The sequence below is a fragment of the Piliocolobus tephrosceles genome, chromosome 3, assembly GCF_002776525.5.
Source record: "Piliocolobus tephrosceles isolate RC106 chromosome 3, ASM277652v3, whole genome shotgun sequence".
NCBI lineage: Eukaryota > Metazoa > Chordata > Mammalia > Primates > Cercopithecidae > Piliocolobus > Piliocolobus tephrosceles.
This window is the reverse complement of record NC_045436.1, coordinates 137,853,495-137,871,212: the sequence shown is the minus strand read 5'-3', so window position 1 is coordinate 137,871,212 and position 17,718 is coordinate 137,853,495. Positions and strand designations below refer to the sequence as shown.

General features: G+C 40.1%; 1 protein-coding gene across 2 annotated transcripts in view; it reads right to left on the bottom strand.

The window, feature by feature from the left end:
* Positions 1-709: 709 nt before the first annotated feature.
* The window catches only part of TXK (TXK tyrosine kinase), a 69,312-nt gene continuing 52,303 nt past the window's right edge, over positions 710-17,718 (bottom strand). Inside the window, exons 11-15 of one of the 2 annotated variants that reach the window (XM_023224696.3) lie at positions 14,098-14,314; positions 10,600-10,664; positions 8,178-8,296; positions 5,838-5,995; positions 1,445-2,031 (exon numbers count right to left, since the gene is read on the bottom strand). In XM_023224696.3, coding sequence (XP_023080464.1) covers positions 1,963-2,031; positions 5,838-5,995; positions 8,178-8,296; positions 10,600-10,664; positions 14,098-14,314 — 628 coding nt within the window. In that variant the 3' untranslated portion in view covers positions 1,445-1,962. Of the gene's footprint in view, positions 2,032-5,837; positions 5,996-8,177; positions 8,297-10,599; positions 10,665-14,097; positions 14,315-17,718 lie in introns of both variants that reach the window. The other variant, XR_002734201.3, reaches the window with a different exon arrangement.

Sequence of the window (17,718 nt, the reverse complement as noted above, 5' to 3'; positions counted from 1 at the left end):
CTTTTCAGAGTTTGGCTTTGCTGTTTTTTTTTTTTTTTTCTTTCTTTCTTTCTTTCTTTTTGAGAGAAATTGGCACTTCCAAGCTGAGTAAAACGTGGAAAGGGCAACTTACTGCATCCATATATTGATACTACATTATTTCCTATGTCATAACATTAACCTCCCTTCCATCCGCTTTTGCTGTTTCATAGTCTCACGTCTTCTTGAGCTAGACTATCTTATATAAATTCATATGTTATGTGAATTGAGATCTCAGTAATAGGAGCCTTCTGTCTCTCCTCACCATAACAGGAGTCATAGGAAAGGGGGTGTGATAGTCTCAGAAACAGACTAGCATCTCATACAAACTTGTTTCTGTTTTTGAGATAGGGTCTCGCTCTATCACCCAGGCTGGAGTGCACTGGCACAATCATGGCTCACTGCACCCTGGACCTCCTGGGCTTCTGTCTCAGCCTCCCAAGTAGCTGGGACTACGTCACTACACCTAGTTTTTTTTTTTTTGTTTTGTTTTTGTTTTTGTTTTTTGTTTTTTTTTTTGGTAGAGACAGGATCTCACTTTGTTGCCCAGGCTGGTGTCAAACTGGACTCAAGCTATCTTCCCACCTCAGCCTCCCAAAGTGCTGGGATTATAGGCGTGAGCCACCACATTCAGCCCAAACATTTCTGAGACCACCACTTGAACTATCAAGTATCTTCTTGTACCTGATTCTCATTAGAAATAATACACATTTATTGAATGTCATTGATATATAAAGATACCATTCTTTGAGTGGGGAAATATCATTTAAAAGTCACAACTACTGACAATCAACAATTTAAACACTAATGAGAATAACAAAGCTTGTTCCCACAGAACCATGATACAGGGTGGGAAAGTACACAAATAATGGGCTCCTGTTGTTAGACTTCATGGTAATTACACTTGTGTGTTCTCCAGTATCTTTCTTCCTATTGTACTCCTGAAGCACTCAGACTGATAAAGACAAATCTCTGATCATTCCTACAAAGAGTGCAGGCAAAGTTAAGATTTAACTGTGATTGCTGGTTGTTTCATCCTGAATTCAAAATCCTGGATTTCCGAAACAACGGAGCTTGATGTCCCATTTGGCTATCTTACTTTTGTCTCCTCGTCTAGAAGGAAAAGTCATCTTCCTGAAAATTACGGGAGACACTTACTATGACAAAATAAGGCCTCTGAAACAGTCTTATCTCACATATAAAAAGTGTAAAATCACAGAACTAAAATCAGGTTCTGGATTTTCCTGGAAATAGGATGTCACCAGGATCTGCTCAAAGGTGAACTTTGGCTACATCTTATAACTGTTCAAAACTCGAATGCAAAACAACTGCTTTCAATATAATCAGATATGTGCAAAAACAATTTGTTAAATAACATAGGAAGATCATATTAACAAAAGACATTTCCAGAACACTAACATTCATGTGGTTTATAAAGGTGCATTTACTATAAAGATCTACACAGCCCAAAAACATGAAATTCTTCAAGGGACGCCCCTTTATCCCATGAGTTGGCAGAATTCATTTTCATCTTCTATGCATGGATCACCGAAGTGATGAATGTCACTCCTCTTCAAGAAGGAAACATTTTCAGCCTTGTGAAGGGTCAGGTTTTCATGTACCCTCAAGGGTTCCTGGGGCTATGATCATGAAGAGCAGCCACTATGAAGACTGCTGAGAAGCCTTTTTCACTTATTCACATTCGGGATGTGAAATATTTTACAGAAAAATAAGAGTGTGCAAGTCCCTCTCACACATAGCAAAATGATTGTCTGCATACTCTTAAATTTTTAAAAGTTTTAAAAACTGTGATCTTTGCACTGTTTGCAAGAGTCAGCAACCATGAAGAAAGATATTCACTGTAAGTGACCACATATGGTGAACATGTTCACAATAGGTGACAGTTTTGCAAGATGACTCTTTGAGTTGGCATTCTGTTTCGGGTCACCAGGTTTCCGCAATCTCTGTGAGAGCCTGCAGCAGCTCTGCAAACGTAGGGCGGCCTTTGGGTTTCTGGAAAAGGGAAGTGGGGGTGGTTAGCTTAGCTTAACCCACTTATGCCAAGTGTTTCATTTTTGGAACGCTAAGCATGTGGGAGTTATTTATATCCCACTGCTCGAGGTCATCGCCAAGGTCTGATTTTTCACTCATGCAAAAATTCAAAAAATTGCCACCTGTGGCATAAATGGGCTAAGGATCACTCAGAGACCAGCTCTGGAACTTGCTGACAGAGACCTGAATCCAGGCTGGCTCTCCACAAAAAGGAAGAGAAAGTTATCTTGACCGACATACCACAGCATGATTGGCAGTTGAGTGAGGCGTGAGTATGAAAATGTTAGAGAATGCTGCAAAAATAAAATGGCTAGACCTGCAAACACTAGCCACCTGTGGCTATTTAAATTTAAATTCCTAAAGATGATATAAATGTTTAAATTCAGTTATTCAGTCACGCTGGCCACTTTTCAAGTACCCAATAGCCAGAAGTGGCTGCTATATTGAGCAGCACGGATACAGAACGTTTTCAGCATCTCAGAAAGTACTCTAGGACACCACCATTCTAGAGACATATTTGGATGACTTGACATGTGTGAGGTAAAGAAAGGGCTGGCAGAAGGGGTATCTAGAGTACCAGGCTCCCAAGCTCAGTTCAGGGTATCTATGACACCTGAGCCATTATAGACAGGAGGATTTCAGTCAGAAAGCAAAAGGCATGTTTTCACGAGGGACTTTGAAGATCCTGGGGTACAGGTTGTGCTTTCAGTGTCAGTCAACAGAAAATAAGAGTGTGGAAGTTCCTCTCACACATAGCAAAATGATTGCTGAATATTCTTACATTTTAAAAAGTTTTAAAAGCCTGTGATCTTTGCACAGTTTTCAAGAGTCAGCAACTCTAAAGGAAGATATTCACCATAAGTGACCCCATATCCCTGGTCATGGAGCCAAGGATTGGAGCATTTTTTCCTACTTCATTTAAGGGTGTGGTTTGGCTCTGAGTCCATGAGGAAGAAGAGATGGCACTGTCAGCATCTTTGAAAACTGTGGGAAACAGAGTTACTCATAGTAGCCACATTCTCACAGGTGTCACCAACAGCAGGGTCAGCGGAAAGACACCCCTTTTCATGGCTTATAAACAGAGAGCCTCAATAAAATAAACAGAGTAGAAGACAGCACAAGTGCAAGTGAGGGTCCTCATTGAGACTCTGGGAATAAATTGTGGAGCTCTCTGAGGAACCCGCTTCTATGCATGAATCCTGAAATTTGTCTCTCAAATATAACATAATCACTTTTGACTCTAATGCCCTAAGCACATGGGGTAAAGTTGTAGGCAAAATCAACTTTCGCACCTGACACAGTGGCTCACATCTGTAATCCCAGCACCTTGGGAGGCCAAGGCAGGAGGACTGCTTGAGGCTGGGGCAACAAAGTGAGACCCCATCTCTAGACAAGATTTTTAAAAATTAGCTTGTCATGGTGGCACATCACTGTAGTCCCAGCTATTAAGGAGGCTGAGCTCCGTGGATTGCTTAAGCCCAGGAGGTCAAGGCTGCAGTGAGCTGTGATTGTGCCACTGCACTCCAGTCTGGGCAACAGAGCAAGACTCTGTCTCAAAAATGAATCAACGTTTTCTTTTTTCTTTTTTTTTTTTTTTGAGACAATCTCACCCTGTCGCCCAGGCTGGAGTGCAATGGCGTGATTTTGGCTCACTGCAAACTCCATCTCCCAGGTTCAAACAATTCTCCTGCCCCAGCCTCCCAAGTGGCTGGGATTACAGGTGCCTGCCACCATGCCCATACACAAAAATCTTTTTGTATTTTTAGTAGAGACGGAGTTTCACCATGTTAGCTAGGCTGGTCTTGAACTCCTGACCTCGTGATTTTCCTACCTCGGCCTCCCAAAGTGCTGGGATTACAGGTGTGAGCCACCACACCTGGTCAAATCAACTTTTTCAAACAAATAAATCAACATAACTACACCATTGTATTAATCAATGTTCTGACTGCAATTTGAGACTAATGTTGTTTACATGGTCCTCTGACAGCATCCTACTGATCACTTCCCTTCCTCCTTCTCTGTCTCAGATCCACTTATATATAACATCTCAATAAATATTATATTACATACACACGTACATGAGTATTATTTCATACACAACGTATACTTCTGAGCTACTTACATTATTATTGCAAAGATGCTCCTAAAACAGTTGTTTGTTACTACTTACTGAACATTTTTCTGAACTTTTTCTTTATAGCTTACTGAACATTTTTCTATGTCTTTCAAGATTCCTTGTAAAGTAGTTAATATATGCAAGATATTTTCATACATTGGGGCTCTCTATAAATGTAATGCTTCTTGGAATATGAACAACCACATCACTCTGAAAATAGTCAATATTCTAGTGTTTGTGGTTATAAATTGATAATCAAGTGCTTTATTTTTTCAGCCAGGAGGAAACTTCTCATCAAGCTGTCATTTTCTAGGCTGAAACTGTCAGCTGGAAAGAGAGTAAAGCTCTCAAAATCACAGGCAAGTTCACTGAGAAGGGCAGGGGTGTGTTGAGTCAGTGTCCAGAGGTGGAACAGAAGCCCCTCTGGCTTTACTTCTAAGCTTGGCATTTCAACAAATTGAAAAACTAAGTTCTGGAGAGATTTCTTCCTGAATGGAAGTTCCTGACACACTTTCTGTCTCCATTCCCAGTCTAATTTAATCTCTAGCAGGAGTCCTGCGTGTCAGAAGACAGATGAAACCCATTACTATTAGTGTTAGAAAAGCAAGACAAAGGAAAGTTCTACCCTTAGTTTGCACCATTAATTCTTTCATGTATTCTTTTATTTATGTATTTATTTATTTATTTATTTATTTATTTGTTTGTTTGTTTGTTTGTTTTGAGAGAGTCTTGTTCTGTTGCCCAGGCTGGAGTACAGTGGTGCAATCTCAGCTCACTGTAGCCTCTGCATCCCAGATTCAAGCAATTCTCCTATCTCAGCCTCCCAAGTAGCTGGAATTACAGGCGTGCACTACCAGGCCTGGCTAATTTTTTTATTTTTAGTAGAGACAGGGTTTCACCATGTTGGCCAGGCTGGTCTCACACTCCTGACCTCAAGTGATCTGCACACCTTGCTTGGCCTCCCAAAGTGCTGGGATTACAGGCGTGAGCCACCACACACAGCCTCCATCATTTAATTCTTTTTTTTTTTTCTTTTTTTTGGAGACAGAGTCTCGCTCTGTCGCCCAGGTTGGAGTGTAGTGGCACGATCTCGGCTCACTGCAAGTTCTGCCTCCCAGGTTCAAGATTCTTCTCCTACTTCAGCATCCCCAGTAGCTGGGATTACAGGCATGCACCACCATGCCCGGCTAATTTTTGTATTTTTAGTAGAGACGGGGTTTTATCATGTTGGCTGGGCTGGTCTCAAACTCCCGACCTCAGGTAATCCACCTGCCTCGGCCTCCCAAAGTGCTGGGATTACAGGCATGAGCCACTGCACCCGGCCCATTAATTCTTAAAGCTAATAAAACAGCTAATCACTGAGGCTTGAGTAACACCAAGAGTTTCTGCAAGAACCAATCTCAAACAGATAAGACTCAGAAAATGCACTGAATTCCTCAGATAAAAGGCCATTGTTCAAAACAAAATGGATTCATGACTTTGTAATGAGTTTGAGACAGAAATAGTACTTCAGACTCTCAGGATCATGACCAAGACACAGATGCCTTTTCCTGCCATGACAGAGTTCTGAAGTCATGTTTGTGATAATCAGATCTGCTCTCAGATGCTGGGACTGCCAACCTTCGTAGGAAAGTAACATATAGTTACTTACCTCATGCCAGCAGCTGTACATAACTTCATATATGGACATTGGTGCTAGGTGAGGGCGATATAACCTGAAGCCTTCAGAAATAGCTTCCACGACTTGCAAATTTGACTTATTTTCAAAAGGCATTTTTCCTTCTGTAAAAACTTCCCACATTAAAACTCCTGCAAACAAAAATGCATGAAAACAAGGGGTTAGAGAGAAATGATTGCTTGGGAACTGAAAGAACAATTTCAAACTACAAGGCATTATTTTTGTGCTCCAGGCTTTGGGTTATAACCATCCTGAATAATAGCAGTTCTATCAAGGAAGCAAATCATATGTACCTCAGTTTTCAAAGAGACCTGTAACCTGAAAATAATCTAAGTGAAAACAATGCCTTTCCTTCTCCATGGGTCTTGATTGCCTTCTCTATCAGGAGAAATGCCGGTAGCATTTCCTTTTTTTTTTTTTTTTTTTTTTTTTGAGACAGGGTCTCGCTCTGTCACCCAGGCTGGAGTGCAGTGGCATGATCTCAGCTCACCGCAACCTCTGTCTCCCAGGTTCAAGCAATTCTTCTGCCTCAGCCTCCTGAGTAGCTGGGATTACAGGTGCCCACCACCACGCCCAGCTTGTTTTTGTATTTTTAGTAGCGGCGGGGTTTCACCATGTTGGCCAGGCTAGTCTCGAACTCCTGACCTCAGGTGATCCGACCACCTCAGCCTCTCAAAGTGCTGGGATTACAAGCATGAGCCACCACGCCTGGACGAGCATTTTCATTTCTAAGTAGCAGTCATGTCCCTGCACTCTGAAATCAATAAACCTTTCTGTCATTCCATAGAAACTGACAGGATTATGTGAGCTTCTGCTGCCTACTTAACCAAGAGTTTCAGCCAGTAAATGGCATGTGTCCCCTTCTTTCTGCTAAAAGATTAGACTGATGGGCAGAGCCCCAGAGTATCTAGCAGGGTCCAGTAATCATTGATTGATTGGTTAGTGAAACTCCTGCAAGAACTCCCAATTTGAGTTCATTTAATTATTCACTTATTCTACAAATATTTACTAGACATTGATGAGGCATCTGCTGGGGCCTGGAGATTTTATAAGTGTGAGATCAATCCATGTGCCTAAGGAGCTCACTGTTCAGTGAGGGAGACAAGTAGGTAAAATTCAGGGAGTTCTAACTGTTCTGCAACCTTCGATGAGGTCCTTATATTGCTCTTCATTGGTGTCTAAGACGTGGTCTCACAACCTAACTGCTCTTCAGTAGAGCTTCAAATGTCACCTGCTGAGACTATCATATGTCCATGGAGAGCTGATGAGATTAATGACACAAGCTTAACCTTATTGTATTTTTTTAATTTATGTTTTAATTTTTTTTTAGGCAGGTTCTTGCTCTGTTGCCCAGGTTGGAGTACAGTGACACGATCCTGGCTCACTATAATCTCAAACTCCTGGGCTCAAGCAATCCTCTTGCCTCAGCCTCCCAAGGAACTGGGACTACAGGTACATGCCACCACACCTGGCTAATTTTTTTTTTTTGTAAAGACAGAGTCTTGCTAGGTTGCCCAGGCTAGTCTTGAACTCCTGGTCTCAAGCAATCCTCCCACCTCAGCCTCCCAAAGTGCTGAGATTGTAGGCCTGAGCCACTGTGCCCAGTTTTAACCTTATTGTAGACAATAAAACTGACACCCTTCTGAGGACCCAGAACCCACAAGCCTCCAGGCAGTTCTGGGTGAAAGAGGATAGATAGATTTTTACATATTACCATTTCTTGAAAATCAACCTCGAAACTTCACTGGACGTGGGTCTATGGTGTCTCTTTCTCAATGAAGAACATTATCCAATATGAATATCAATTCACAGATCTCAAGGAAGCCTATGTCTAAATTCCACAAGCTTTAAACTTAAGGAAGTAAATGAGATGCCACCATTTTTTAAACTCAGGTTTTAAGTTCAGGTTAACAACTAAACAATTGGAAAATAGTCAAGCTGCTTCATAGTTTAGACAATGAAGTTTACTAATTACACTCTAAACTCAACAGTATCATGAGATCATTTTTCCTTCAAGCCTCTGCAGAGTGGAAAACTTGTCTGAGTTTTTTTTTCTAGATCAGTAGACTCTTTGTTACGGTTTTACAGTGAATGCCCATGGAGGAAGGAAAAGATCCAAAAGTCACACTTATGTAAGAAGGTACGTGACACTAGTTGCCAAAGACAATCGGGACGTGGTTAGAACACATAGAAGGAAGAACAATTACAAGAAGACTTTTTAAAAAATGCTACATCAATTAGGAAATCAAAGTTAAAAATAACATATTGCCCATTTTATTAAATCAAGATCCAGCAAACATCAGATGCACTCACCAAATGACCAGACATCAGATTTACTGCTGTACTTATTGAAAAGAAAAACTTCAGGAGGGGACCACTTGATTGGGAACTTGGATCCAAAAGAACTGACATACTCATCATCCAAAACATACCTACAGTTATCAGATTCAAAGCACATTGTGTTAATTACTCCAAGCTCTATTTACTTCAAATCCCTTTAGTTAACTCTAAGTTGTTAAAAGACAAAGTATTTTACCCTAGAAAGCTTGTGGACACCTTCTTGTTAGTAGAGTGTGAAAGTGCCCTTGATAATGTTTCCTCCCCAAACCACGTTTCAGTTGTGTTTGTTTCATGTGGATATCTGAAAATCATAATGCTGCTTCAGTTCAAAACAAGGCTCACTGTTTATGTTAATTATGGTAAATTCTTAACTCTACAAAGAAGCATGCCAACAACCAAGGTTATAAAAAGGAAATAAAAGACCACTCTTCCCAGGGGTGGGGTAAACAAAGACCACTCTTCTTAAAAGGGAAATGAATGATTCAAAGTTGGATGTCGAATTTTCTTCCATGTGTATGTTTTTTTGTGAGGCATAGAGAAGGGGAGAAGGTAAAAGTATATGAACATAATGCTTCTGATGTGACAAATCTCTAATGCATTAGAATGGCCCTATATGGAAAGAAATCAAGAATAACTACCATCTCCTTAAAATAATAAGTTGAACCCTCTCTCTTTTGTGAGAGTTGTATGCAGGGATGTCCAAATGTGAGAAATTGGGGAGAAGAGACAAAAATTAACTTGTGCTTGTTGCCCCTTAAATATACAATATAGTGTTTTCACAGCATTTATTAATGCTGCCTCTACACTCCCACTTTTCTTTTTAATATATACTACCTCCCTCCACCTGTCAGCGCTTTATTGAGTCAGAGGTCATTCTACTTAGGTAAAGAATCAATAACAGAAAACAAAGAGAGAAAAGCCATTATCTATAGATTTTGAATTTTTCAAGTCTAGGCTCTTCAGAGAAGAAATATTGAGGTATTAACAAAATATCTTGGAGAATGGGCCGTGAACAGGAGTGAGATCTCACTACCACCACTATCTAGAAAAAGATCCCTTGAGCTAGAGGAATGGGGGAGATAGAAGGGAAAGAAAAGGGGAGTACTAGACATTAGTAGGTCAGTGGGTTAGGGTCCTTTATCTTGTACCCTATAAGGGCTGCCCAAGTCACACAACAGAGAAGGAAGCTCCTAGTCCCACATTAGGTTGGTGGGATTTAAAAGTGAAACAGAACCTGTGCTCTTTTCCCCAGGTAGAGCCCTCGGAAGGGCAGAAAGATGCCAATGAATAAATGGTAGATGTGCCTAGGTAAATGAGATCTGAGATCCCACCATGGAGTTTTGTAATCATAAAGAATGCTGACCAGGTGAGACTGCTCACGCCGGTAATCCCAGCACTTTGGGAGGCCGAGGTGGTTGGATATTTGAGGTCAGGAGTTCAAGACCAGCCTGGCCAACATGGTGAAACCCTGTCTCTACCAAAAATTAAAAAATTAGCTGGGCGTGGTGGCATGTGCCTGTAGTTCCAGCTACTTGGAGGGCTGAGACAGAAGGATAGCTTGAGTCTGGGAAGTCAAGGCTGCAGTGAGCCAAGGGAGTGCCACTGCACTCCAGCCTGGGCAACAGAGCAAGACTCTGTCAAAAAAAAAAAAAAAAAAAAAAAAACTGCCAGTTCTGAATGAATCTTGCAGAAAAAATCAGTATGGGTTAGCAGCTACCTGTTTGAGTGGCCAGCCAAAGACAAGACTGGAGGATGGTGGCTGCAAGGATGCCATGCACACAGATAACAAAATGGCCAATAAGCCACCTCCCTACCAGTACGATAGCCTCATGAGACCAAGAACGTTGACTTTGAAGCTTAGGGAAGTCAGAGAAAAACCCCAAATTCCCTGGAATTATATTTCTAGCACCACCCCAAAAAAGGATGCTCCAAATTTAAACTATATTGAGTTGTAGAAAAATATGGCTAAATTTTTCACACTCTTGAATTGTAGACTTAGAGTCAACTACTATACTTAATAATAGAAATGTTTGGTGAGGACATAGAAAAATCAGAGCTGAGCAAACTAATTTATTTCTTTTTCTCCCAAAAACATATGTATATCAGAAATGCTTTTTTCTTCACTTTTCTCAGTGGACCGAGAAATTCCTTTTTTAATTTAAAAATATACCATAGTTTTCTTAAAAGATGCGAATAGTCCACAGTAAACATTTACCTCACAGCTAAAATTGTACATGTCCTAAAATTGAAAGTGGGTCAGTAGGCCATACAACCAGGCCTACAACCTAGGAAGATAAAAACACAGTCTGCAGCATCTTCAGTTTATCAGTAAACAAATGTAAGCTTCCCTCTTATGAGTAAACAAACAAAATACATATATATACATAGCACGTACCTTGTCATTCCAAAGTCCGAAATTTTTACTGTGCATGTTGAACTGACCAAACAATTCCTTGCTGCCTATGGAAAGAAGAAAAGAATCCAAGTTTGAATACAAGTTTTTATTTCAAGAGTTTTTCCTCTCCTCTTAGGTTATTTGGACCCCACGCTACCTGTCTGTGTGGACAGCCAAGTCATTTTTATGGTGATATCCATCAATGGTATAGATTCAATAGTTTGCCTTCATATTTTTTTTGAGACAGGTTCTGGCTCTGTCGCCCAGGCTGGAGTACAATGGCACCATGTTGGCTCACTGCAACCTTCGCCTCCTGGGGTCAAACCATCCTCCCACCTTAGCCTCTTAAGTAGCTGGTACTACAGGCACACACCACCACGCCCAGTTAATTTTTATATTTTTAGTAGAGATGGGGTTTCACCATGTTGCCCACACTGGTCTTGAACTCCTGGGCTCAAATGATCCACCCACCTTGGCTTCCCAAAGTGCTGGGATTACAGGAGTGAGCCACCATGCCCAGCCTGCCCTCAATTCAATCTGAAAGATGATACAACTATAAATCTTGGCATAAAAATAGTGTATTTTTTTTAACATCTTTATAGGAAAGCCCAAAATACATAACAGATAAGGCATATTCATTTTATATCTTTGGGATCTCTAATACATAATAAAAATTAAGAAAAGATAATTCAACACTGATTTCACTCAAGGTAACTATTTACAGTGACAATTTCATATTTCTTAAAATTATCACAATGAACTGAATATAATGCTATGTAGAAACAATATATTTGAGGCCAAAGCAATTCATTTTCAGCAACTTAATCAAGAAAATCATTGATTTGATTATTTAGCCTCATGTAGGTAAACCAGATAAAATGTTTGATAGAATTTTCCTCTTTTCAGCTAATGTGTGGTTCAATTAGTCAAGCAACAAAAGCAAGAAATTTGAAATAATAAATCACAAGGAACCAGTTTAGAAGATGCCAGCAAGTCCTAGCAATGACCAAACCACAAGAAAAGTTCTTGACAGGGAAAAGACTCATTGTTCACTGACATATTTTAAATAGCATATAGGGAGATAAAATAGAACACAAAAGAAAATGAGCAAACAAGGGAAAAAACAGGAATAGGAGGGCCTGTCAGAAGCCATTTGGAGCAAATAAAATGACCAGAACTGTCAACCAATTGTTATCCACAAAGACAAACCTGCAGACTAGGAAAGTGAGCCAGGTGGAGTTGATACCATATTCACCTATTCAAAAATTTGCTCATTTCTCCTAGATGCTGGATACTGGGAAATGTGCCTTTAGGGACTTTTTTTTTTAATGATCTATCTCTATAATAGCAATAGTTAACATTGCTGAGCTCCTCTACACGCTAGACACTGTTTATTAATTCATGTAATTCTCCCAACAAACCCATACGAGGAAGGTGCTATAATTAATACCACTTCACTGGTTAACTAGCTTGCCCAAGCTCTCACAGCTAGTAAAAAACAGAGACAATATTTCAACCCAGCTAGCCTGGCTCTAGAGTAGTCGTTCTCAACCTCAACTTCACATGGGGCTCATCAAGGGAATTTTCAAAAAATATTGATGCCTGGGTTTCAGCCACAGAGATTCTGATTTAATTGGTCTGGGGTATGGCCTGGCTATTGCAATTTTTCTAAAAGCTTCCAAGCAATTGTAATGCACACCAAAGTTTGAAGTTTGGTAATGACTGTTTGCAACCTATGTTCTCAATCACTGCATGGCATCTCAGACATCTAGGCCTTGATCTCAAAGACTCTAAGTCTCATAAGATAGACTCTAGTATTTGTATAAATGATGTAAATAATTAACTATTGGGTGAAGCAGTAAATAGCAAATGCCCTGAGTGTTCCAAGCCACGGGTAGGATAAGCATACTTCCCAAGGTGTGCTGAGGCCAATGTAACTATGCCCCCTTCTTCTCCCCAAAATACTCCAGCCTGTACAGTGAGTAATATGATCACTTTGATCATGTGTGATGGAAGCACAGAATTACTTCCAAGGGGCGATATCAGGGATTTCTCATAGACTTTTCCAATTCTCATTTGAGTTAATTTTTAGATTTCGAAAAAAGACATGGAAGGACATAAGGACATCAAGGGAATAGTGTGAATATCATGAATAAATGTGGAATGGACAGAAAGTGTTACTCAAGGGGAGGTAGCAATGCAGGGAAGCAGTGCTATTAGCATATGGTTTGGGTAAGACAATCATTTATTTAAATAGGAATGTTCTGAGCATTACAGAAAAAAAAAATGTAGCATTCCTAGTCTCTTCAATAATGCCAGTAGTGCTCTTGCAATCCTGTTAGGGCCAAACTACCTCCACGTCAGGAGCCTTTACGCCCCAGGTGACATTCTTTAGATAAAGTTGGAGACTAAAACTAGAAATTGTTCTTCACTGTTGTATCTCCAGTGCTTAGCAGAATGCTTGGCATATACCAGGCACTCGATACATGTTTGATTATGGGTTGAAAGGGAAAAAGGTGGAAGGAAAGAAAGAAGAAGGAAGAGAAGGAAGAAGGGAGAGCGGAAAGGAAAGGAAATCAGTTTTAGTCACATGATAAGTTAGGTGGTTAATTAGTTCAAGGCATAGAGTAAAGCCTTACTTGGCTATGAAATCACCTTTGCAAAATTATGACTGAGAACCTAACTGACTCCATCTCGCTTCTAATCTCCAAACTGCCCTTGTTCATTCCTGGGCATAGGCTAAACTAACTTTGGGTGGAATTTACAGTTTATAGTTTAAAATGAAAATGATAACAGCCCTTTCCCAAACAAACCTCCCTCTTGCCTGGGGACTAGACTTCCTTTGTAGGACTAACAAATTAGCCACAAGATTAGAAATTATGGTTTAGGAGTCAGACAAGTGGAGGCTACAAGATTCTGACTCTCCTTAAACTGCTCCTAAGATCAGTGCTTGAGCTATTTTGCAGACCCTGCCCTTGATGGATCGGCTGGCACCACCCAGATCGATTAACTGGCTCACCTGATCTTCTGGCCCCCACCCAGGAACTGACTCAGCATGAGGACAGCTTCAACTTCCAATGGTTTCATCTCCTACCTAACCAATCAGCTCTCCTGGCTCACTGGCTTCCCCCCACCCACCAAGTTGTCCTTAAAAACTCTGATCCCCTTATGCTCCGGGAGACTGATTTGAGTAATAATAAAACTCCAGTCTCCTGCACAGTCGGTTCTATGTGAATTACTCTTTCTCTATTGCGGTTCCCCTGTCCTGATAAATGGGCTCTGTCTAGTCAGCAGGCAAGGTGAACCCATTGGGTCTTTACAGCAACAGCATCAATGGGCAATTAAAAACAAAGTTACATTTTACAACAAATTGCATGAATAGGTAAATGTTTAAAAATTAAATCAAGGATACATTATTCAAAGTATTGAAAGTAATTGTCACATCCTTCTGAATATTGGTATGATACATTTAAAAAAGTAAATTTGTACCATACTTACCAAATCCCTATGAATATAGCCATTCCTCTCCAGATATTCCATTCCTTCACATATATCCTGACATACACTCAGTAGCATTTCCTTCCTAAGCTTTCCTTTATTCTCCCTGAGATAGTTAAGCAGGCAGCCATTTTCCATGAACTCTGTCACAATGTAAAGGGGCTTCCGCTGTGTACAGACCCCATAAAGTTGCACTAGCTTTGAATGAGATAATTTCCTGGTAAAGAAAAACATACACCAGTGAGCAGAATTGTGTTTGCATTTTAAAATGTTTGAACACAACCGGTAATATTTACCATCTATTTATCACTCTCATTATCAAGATAAGATAAAAATCCACCCAAACACAGAGAAAGTAATGCAGCTTCCTTGCCACTTAATGCACTGAGAATGTGGGGTCAAGAGTTTGAGTGGTAATGCCAAAGGCAGTGTGGAAAGAGAATATTACATGCACCACATTATATGTGTCAGCATTTTATTTTTCTCCTCTTCATTTTATAATCCTTTTGTTTCTTCATCACTGTTTATCCTTGCTAGGTCAAGCAGATTTCCTTTCCTGTTCCTTGAATTCCAGCTTTCCTACCTGCAGCTGTCCAGATGAAAAATTCTGGACAGACAAGAGGGAGGAAAGAGTGACTAAAAAAAGAAAACAAAAATTAAATTCTAAAGCATGAAGTTCTTTAAAAGGAAATTTGTAGATAAAGTTGGAAACTAAAAAACATTTACCAACACGAAAACTTGCAGTGCACACACATACACACATGCGCCTTGAATGTTGCCTATTAAAACATACCCAGAACTTTTTAGTTATCTAGACTTCAAAAGTTTACTGGTTTTGTGTGCATGTGTGTAGAATATTATATTCAATCTCTAAAAGCCTTTTATACTAACTAGTCATCATGGAAAATAATATTCAAATTAACGCTTATAATTTTAGAAGACGTACCTTGTGTCAAATGTGCCTTGAAAATTTATTGCTTCTTTTCATTCTTTTCATTCATAAATGTAAAATAAAATCAGTGACTTGGGAAGACTGTGTACCTTAACACAATGTATATGAATGATTTTTGACTCATTATCATAAAATTAGCTTGTGAAAACACTCCAGTTAATGAGGAAGAGAGGCATTCAGAGAACTTAACATTATCTTAATTTGGAGATATATATATATGTATTATATTTTGTCTTATTTACTTTTTGAATTCATAAAGTGTACTTTCAGTTAAGGGATGCAGTTTACATGTATATAGAGTAAGTGCAGAAAAGCAAGTCTTGAGATGAAATATTAATTTGCCACAGGAAATCCACCAAGTTGATACCCACATGGAAGCATTTGAGAATTGAAACATTACTGCATTTCCTTATCAAGATCACTGGTAAAAATCTAACAGAAATCAGGCAAACCTTTATCAGAAATCAGGCAAAGACAAACTCTCATATGATTCAGTCTAACAAATATGACAAATATTTCTCACAAGCACAGAAAGATGCAAATGGAAAATCTACATTCTTGTATGTTATAACTCTAGGACTTCTTAATACACATTATTTCTCAGTTCAGAGAAGTATATGGGATTCATCATAGGCCAAACACACATTTAAATTCATTTAAATTTGTTATTTAAATATTTTCAGATCCCTTGCAGGCTTCTCCAGTTCTCCTTTTCTAATTATTCTCTTTCCCTAAGTAATTGCATTAAGTTTCAGGGTTGTAAATATCATCTCTGGTGACCACTCTCAAGTTAATACCCTCCACTCTGACCTTTTTCCTGAACTCCAGACTCATATATTTACCTCACTACTTGATCACACCTAATAAATAACAGTCTTCTCAAATCCAACATGTCCAAAGCAGAATTCTTAAATTTTTCCTCCTAAACCTGTTTAGTCTTCCCCCATCTTTGTAAATGGTGCCACCCTTTGCCTAATATAATAATGTACACCAAAACCTTAGCATTATCTTTTTTCCTCTGGTTTCTTCCGACTACCTACCACATTCAATTTATCAGCAAGTCTTGATGACTTTATCTCAAAAACGTATCCTGAAACAATTCTCCTCTTTCCGTCTTTTGCCCTCTAACATATATTAATTTTCCAAGAGTGTGTTGATAATTATGTTCATTAAGATCACGTTTTTTGTGCCCAGACAGTTCACAGTTTTGATTTCAATTAGAAGCTCTAATGATGTTTTGTTGTGGGACTACAGGCAAATTACATAATGTAAACCAAAAATAAAATTCTAAGCCCCTAACCATCTGAATGGACTCCTCCTCTTAGCCAAGGGCATTCCAAAGTTAACCTGTAAAACTAGTTCAGGCCACGATGGGAAGAGGGAGTTGGACATGCCTCATAACCATTAACATCAACACAGACATTGAGACTGATAGAACAGACTCTTCAAGTCTAACAAGAAACATTTACAATCTATTTTCCCTGAAACCTTCTACCTAGAAGTTTCGTCTGCATAATAAACACAGACCATCTGTGCTGGTCTCCAAAATTCTTTATAGTAACCCAGACATTCCTTTCCATTGATTTCAGTTCTTTGGATAATAACTCAACCAACTGTCAATCAGAAAATCTTTGAATCTGTCTATGACTTGGAAGCCCCCACTGATACGGACAGGAGACAGGGACATATTGGGTAGAAGAGGGCAGTTTCCCCAGGAGACTCCTCACCCTCAAGCCTAGATACCCATGGCCCTAAATGAGAACAGCCATTCCCGTTTTTGTGCCCCAAAAGTTGCTTTTTGACCCAAAACGTCCCCTATCCTGTACCCATATAAATCGCAAACTCCAGGTCCAGAAGCAGATGAGGAGACGAATAGACAAACAGCAGAATGGTACAGCAGAGGAGGCGAGAAGAGAAGGAACGTCAGGAGGAGTTCAGCTGGACCAATCAGAGAATCGGCTGTTGGACGGCCAAACTCCAGGAGAAGATCATCTTCCCAACCCATCCCCTGTCCAGCTTCCCATCCATTCTGCTGAGAGCCACCTCCAACACTCAACACAACCTCACATTCATTCTTCAAGTTTGTGTGTGACCCAGTCTTCCAGAACACTGGACAAGAGCTTGAGATACAGAAAGTTGTCACACTGGCCCCCTGCCCTTGCAAAAAGGCAGAGGGTCCACTGAGTTGGTTAACCCTTAAGCCATCTGCGGATCACAAGGCTAAAATAGCACACTGCAACAAGGACCGACTAGGGCTTTGGGAGTTGCAGACACCCACCCCTAGATGCTGCTGTTGGGTTAGAGACCAAAAGCACTCACCCTGACTCCTGCACCTGCCCATCTGCGTGCTCCCCATCCTGTAAAAGGTTTGAGATCATGGTGGCTGAACAGAGAGCCACACCTCTGTTGCATGTCCTGCAAGTGGGGGCCAGAAAACTCTCTTGTTTCACCACTCCCTGTTGTCCTGCCTTTCCCAACCAAACCAATGTATATCTTACATGGATGGATTGATGTCTTATGTCTTCCTAAAATGTGTAAAGCCATTTTTACATTTTTGTAGGCCGATCACCTTGGGCACATATCATCAGGACCTCCTGAGGCTGTCATGGGCATGTCCTTAACCTTGGCCAAGTAAACTCTTAAATTAATTGAACCTTGTCTCAGATACA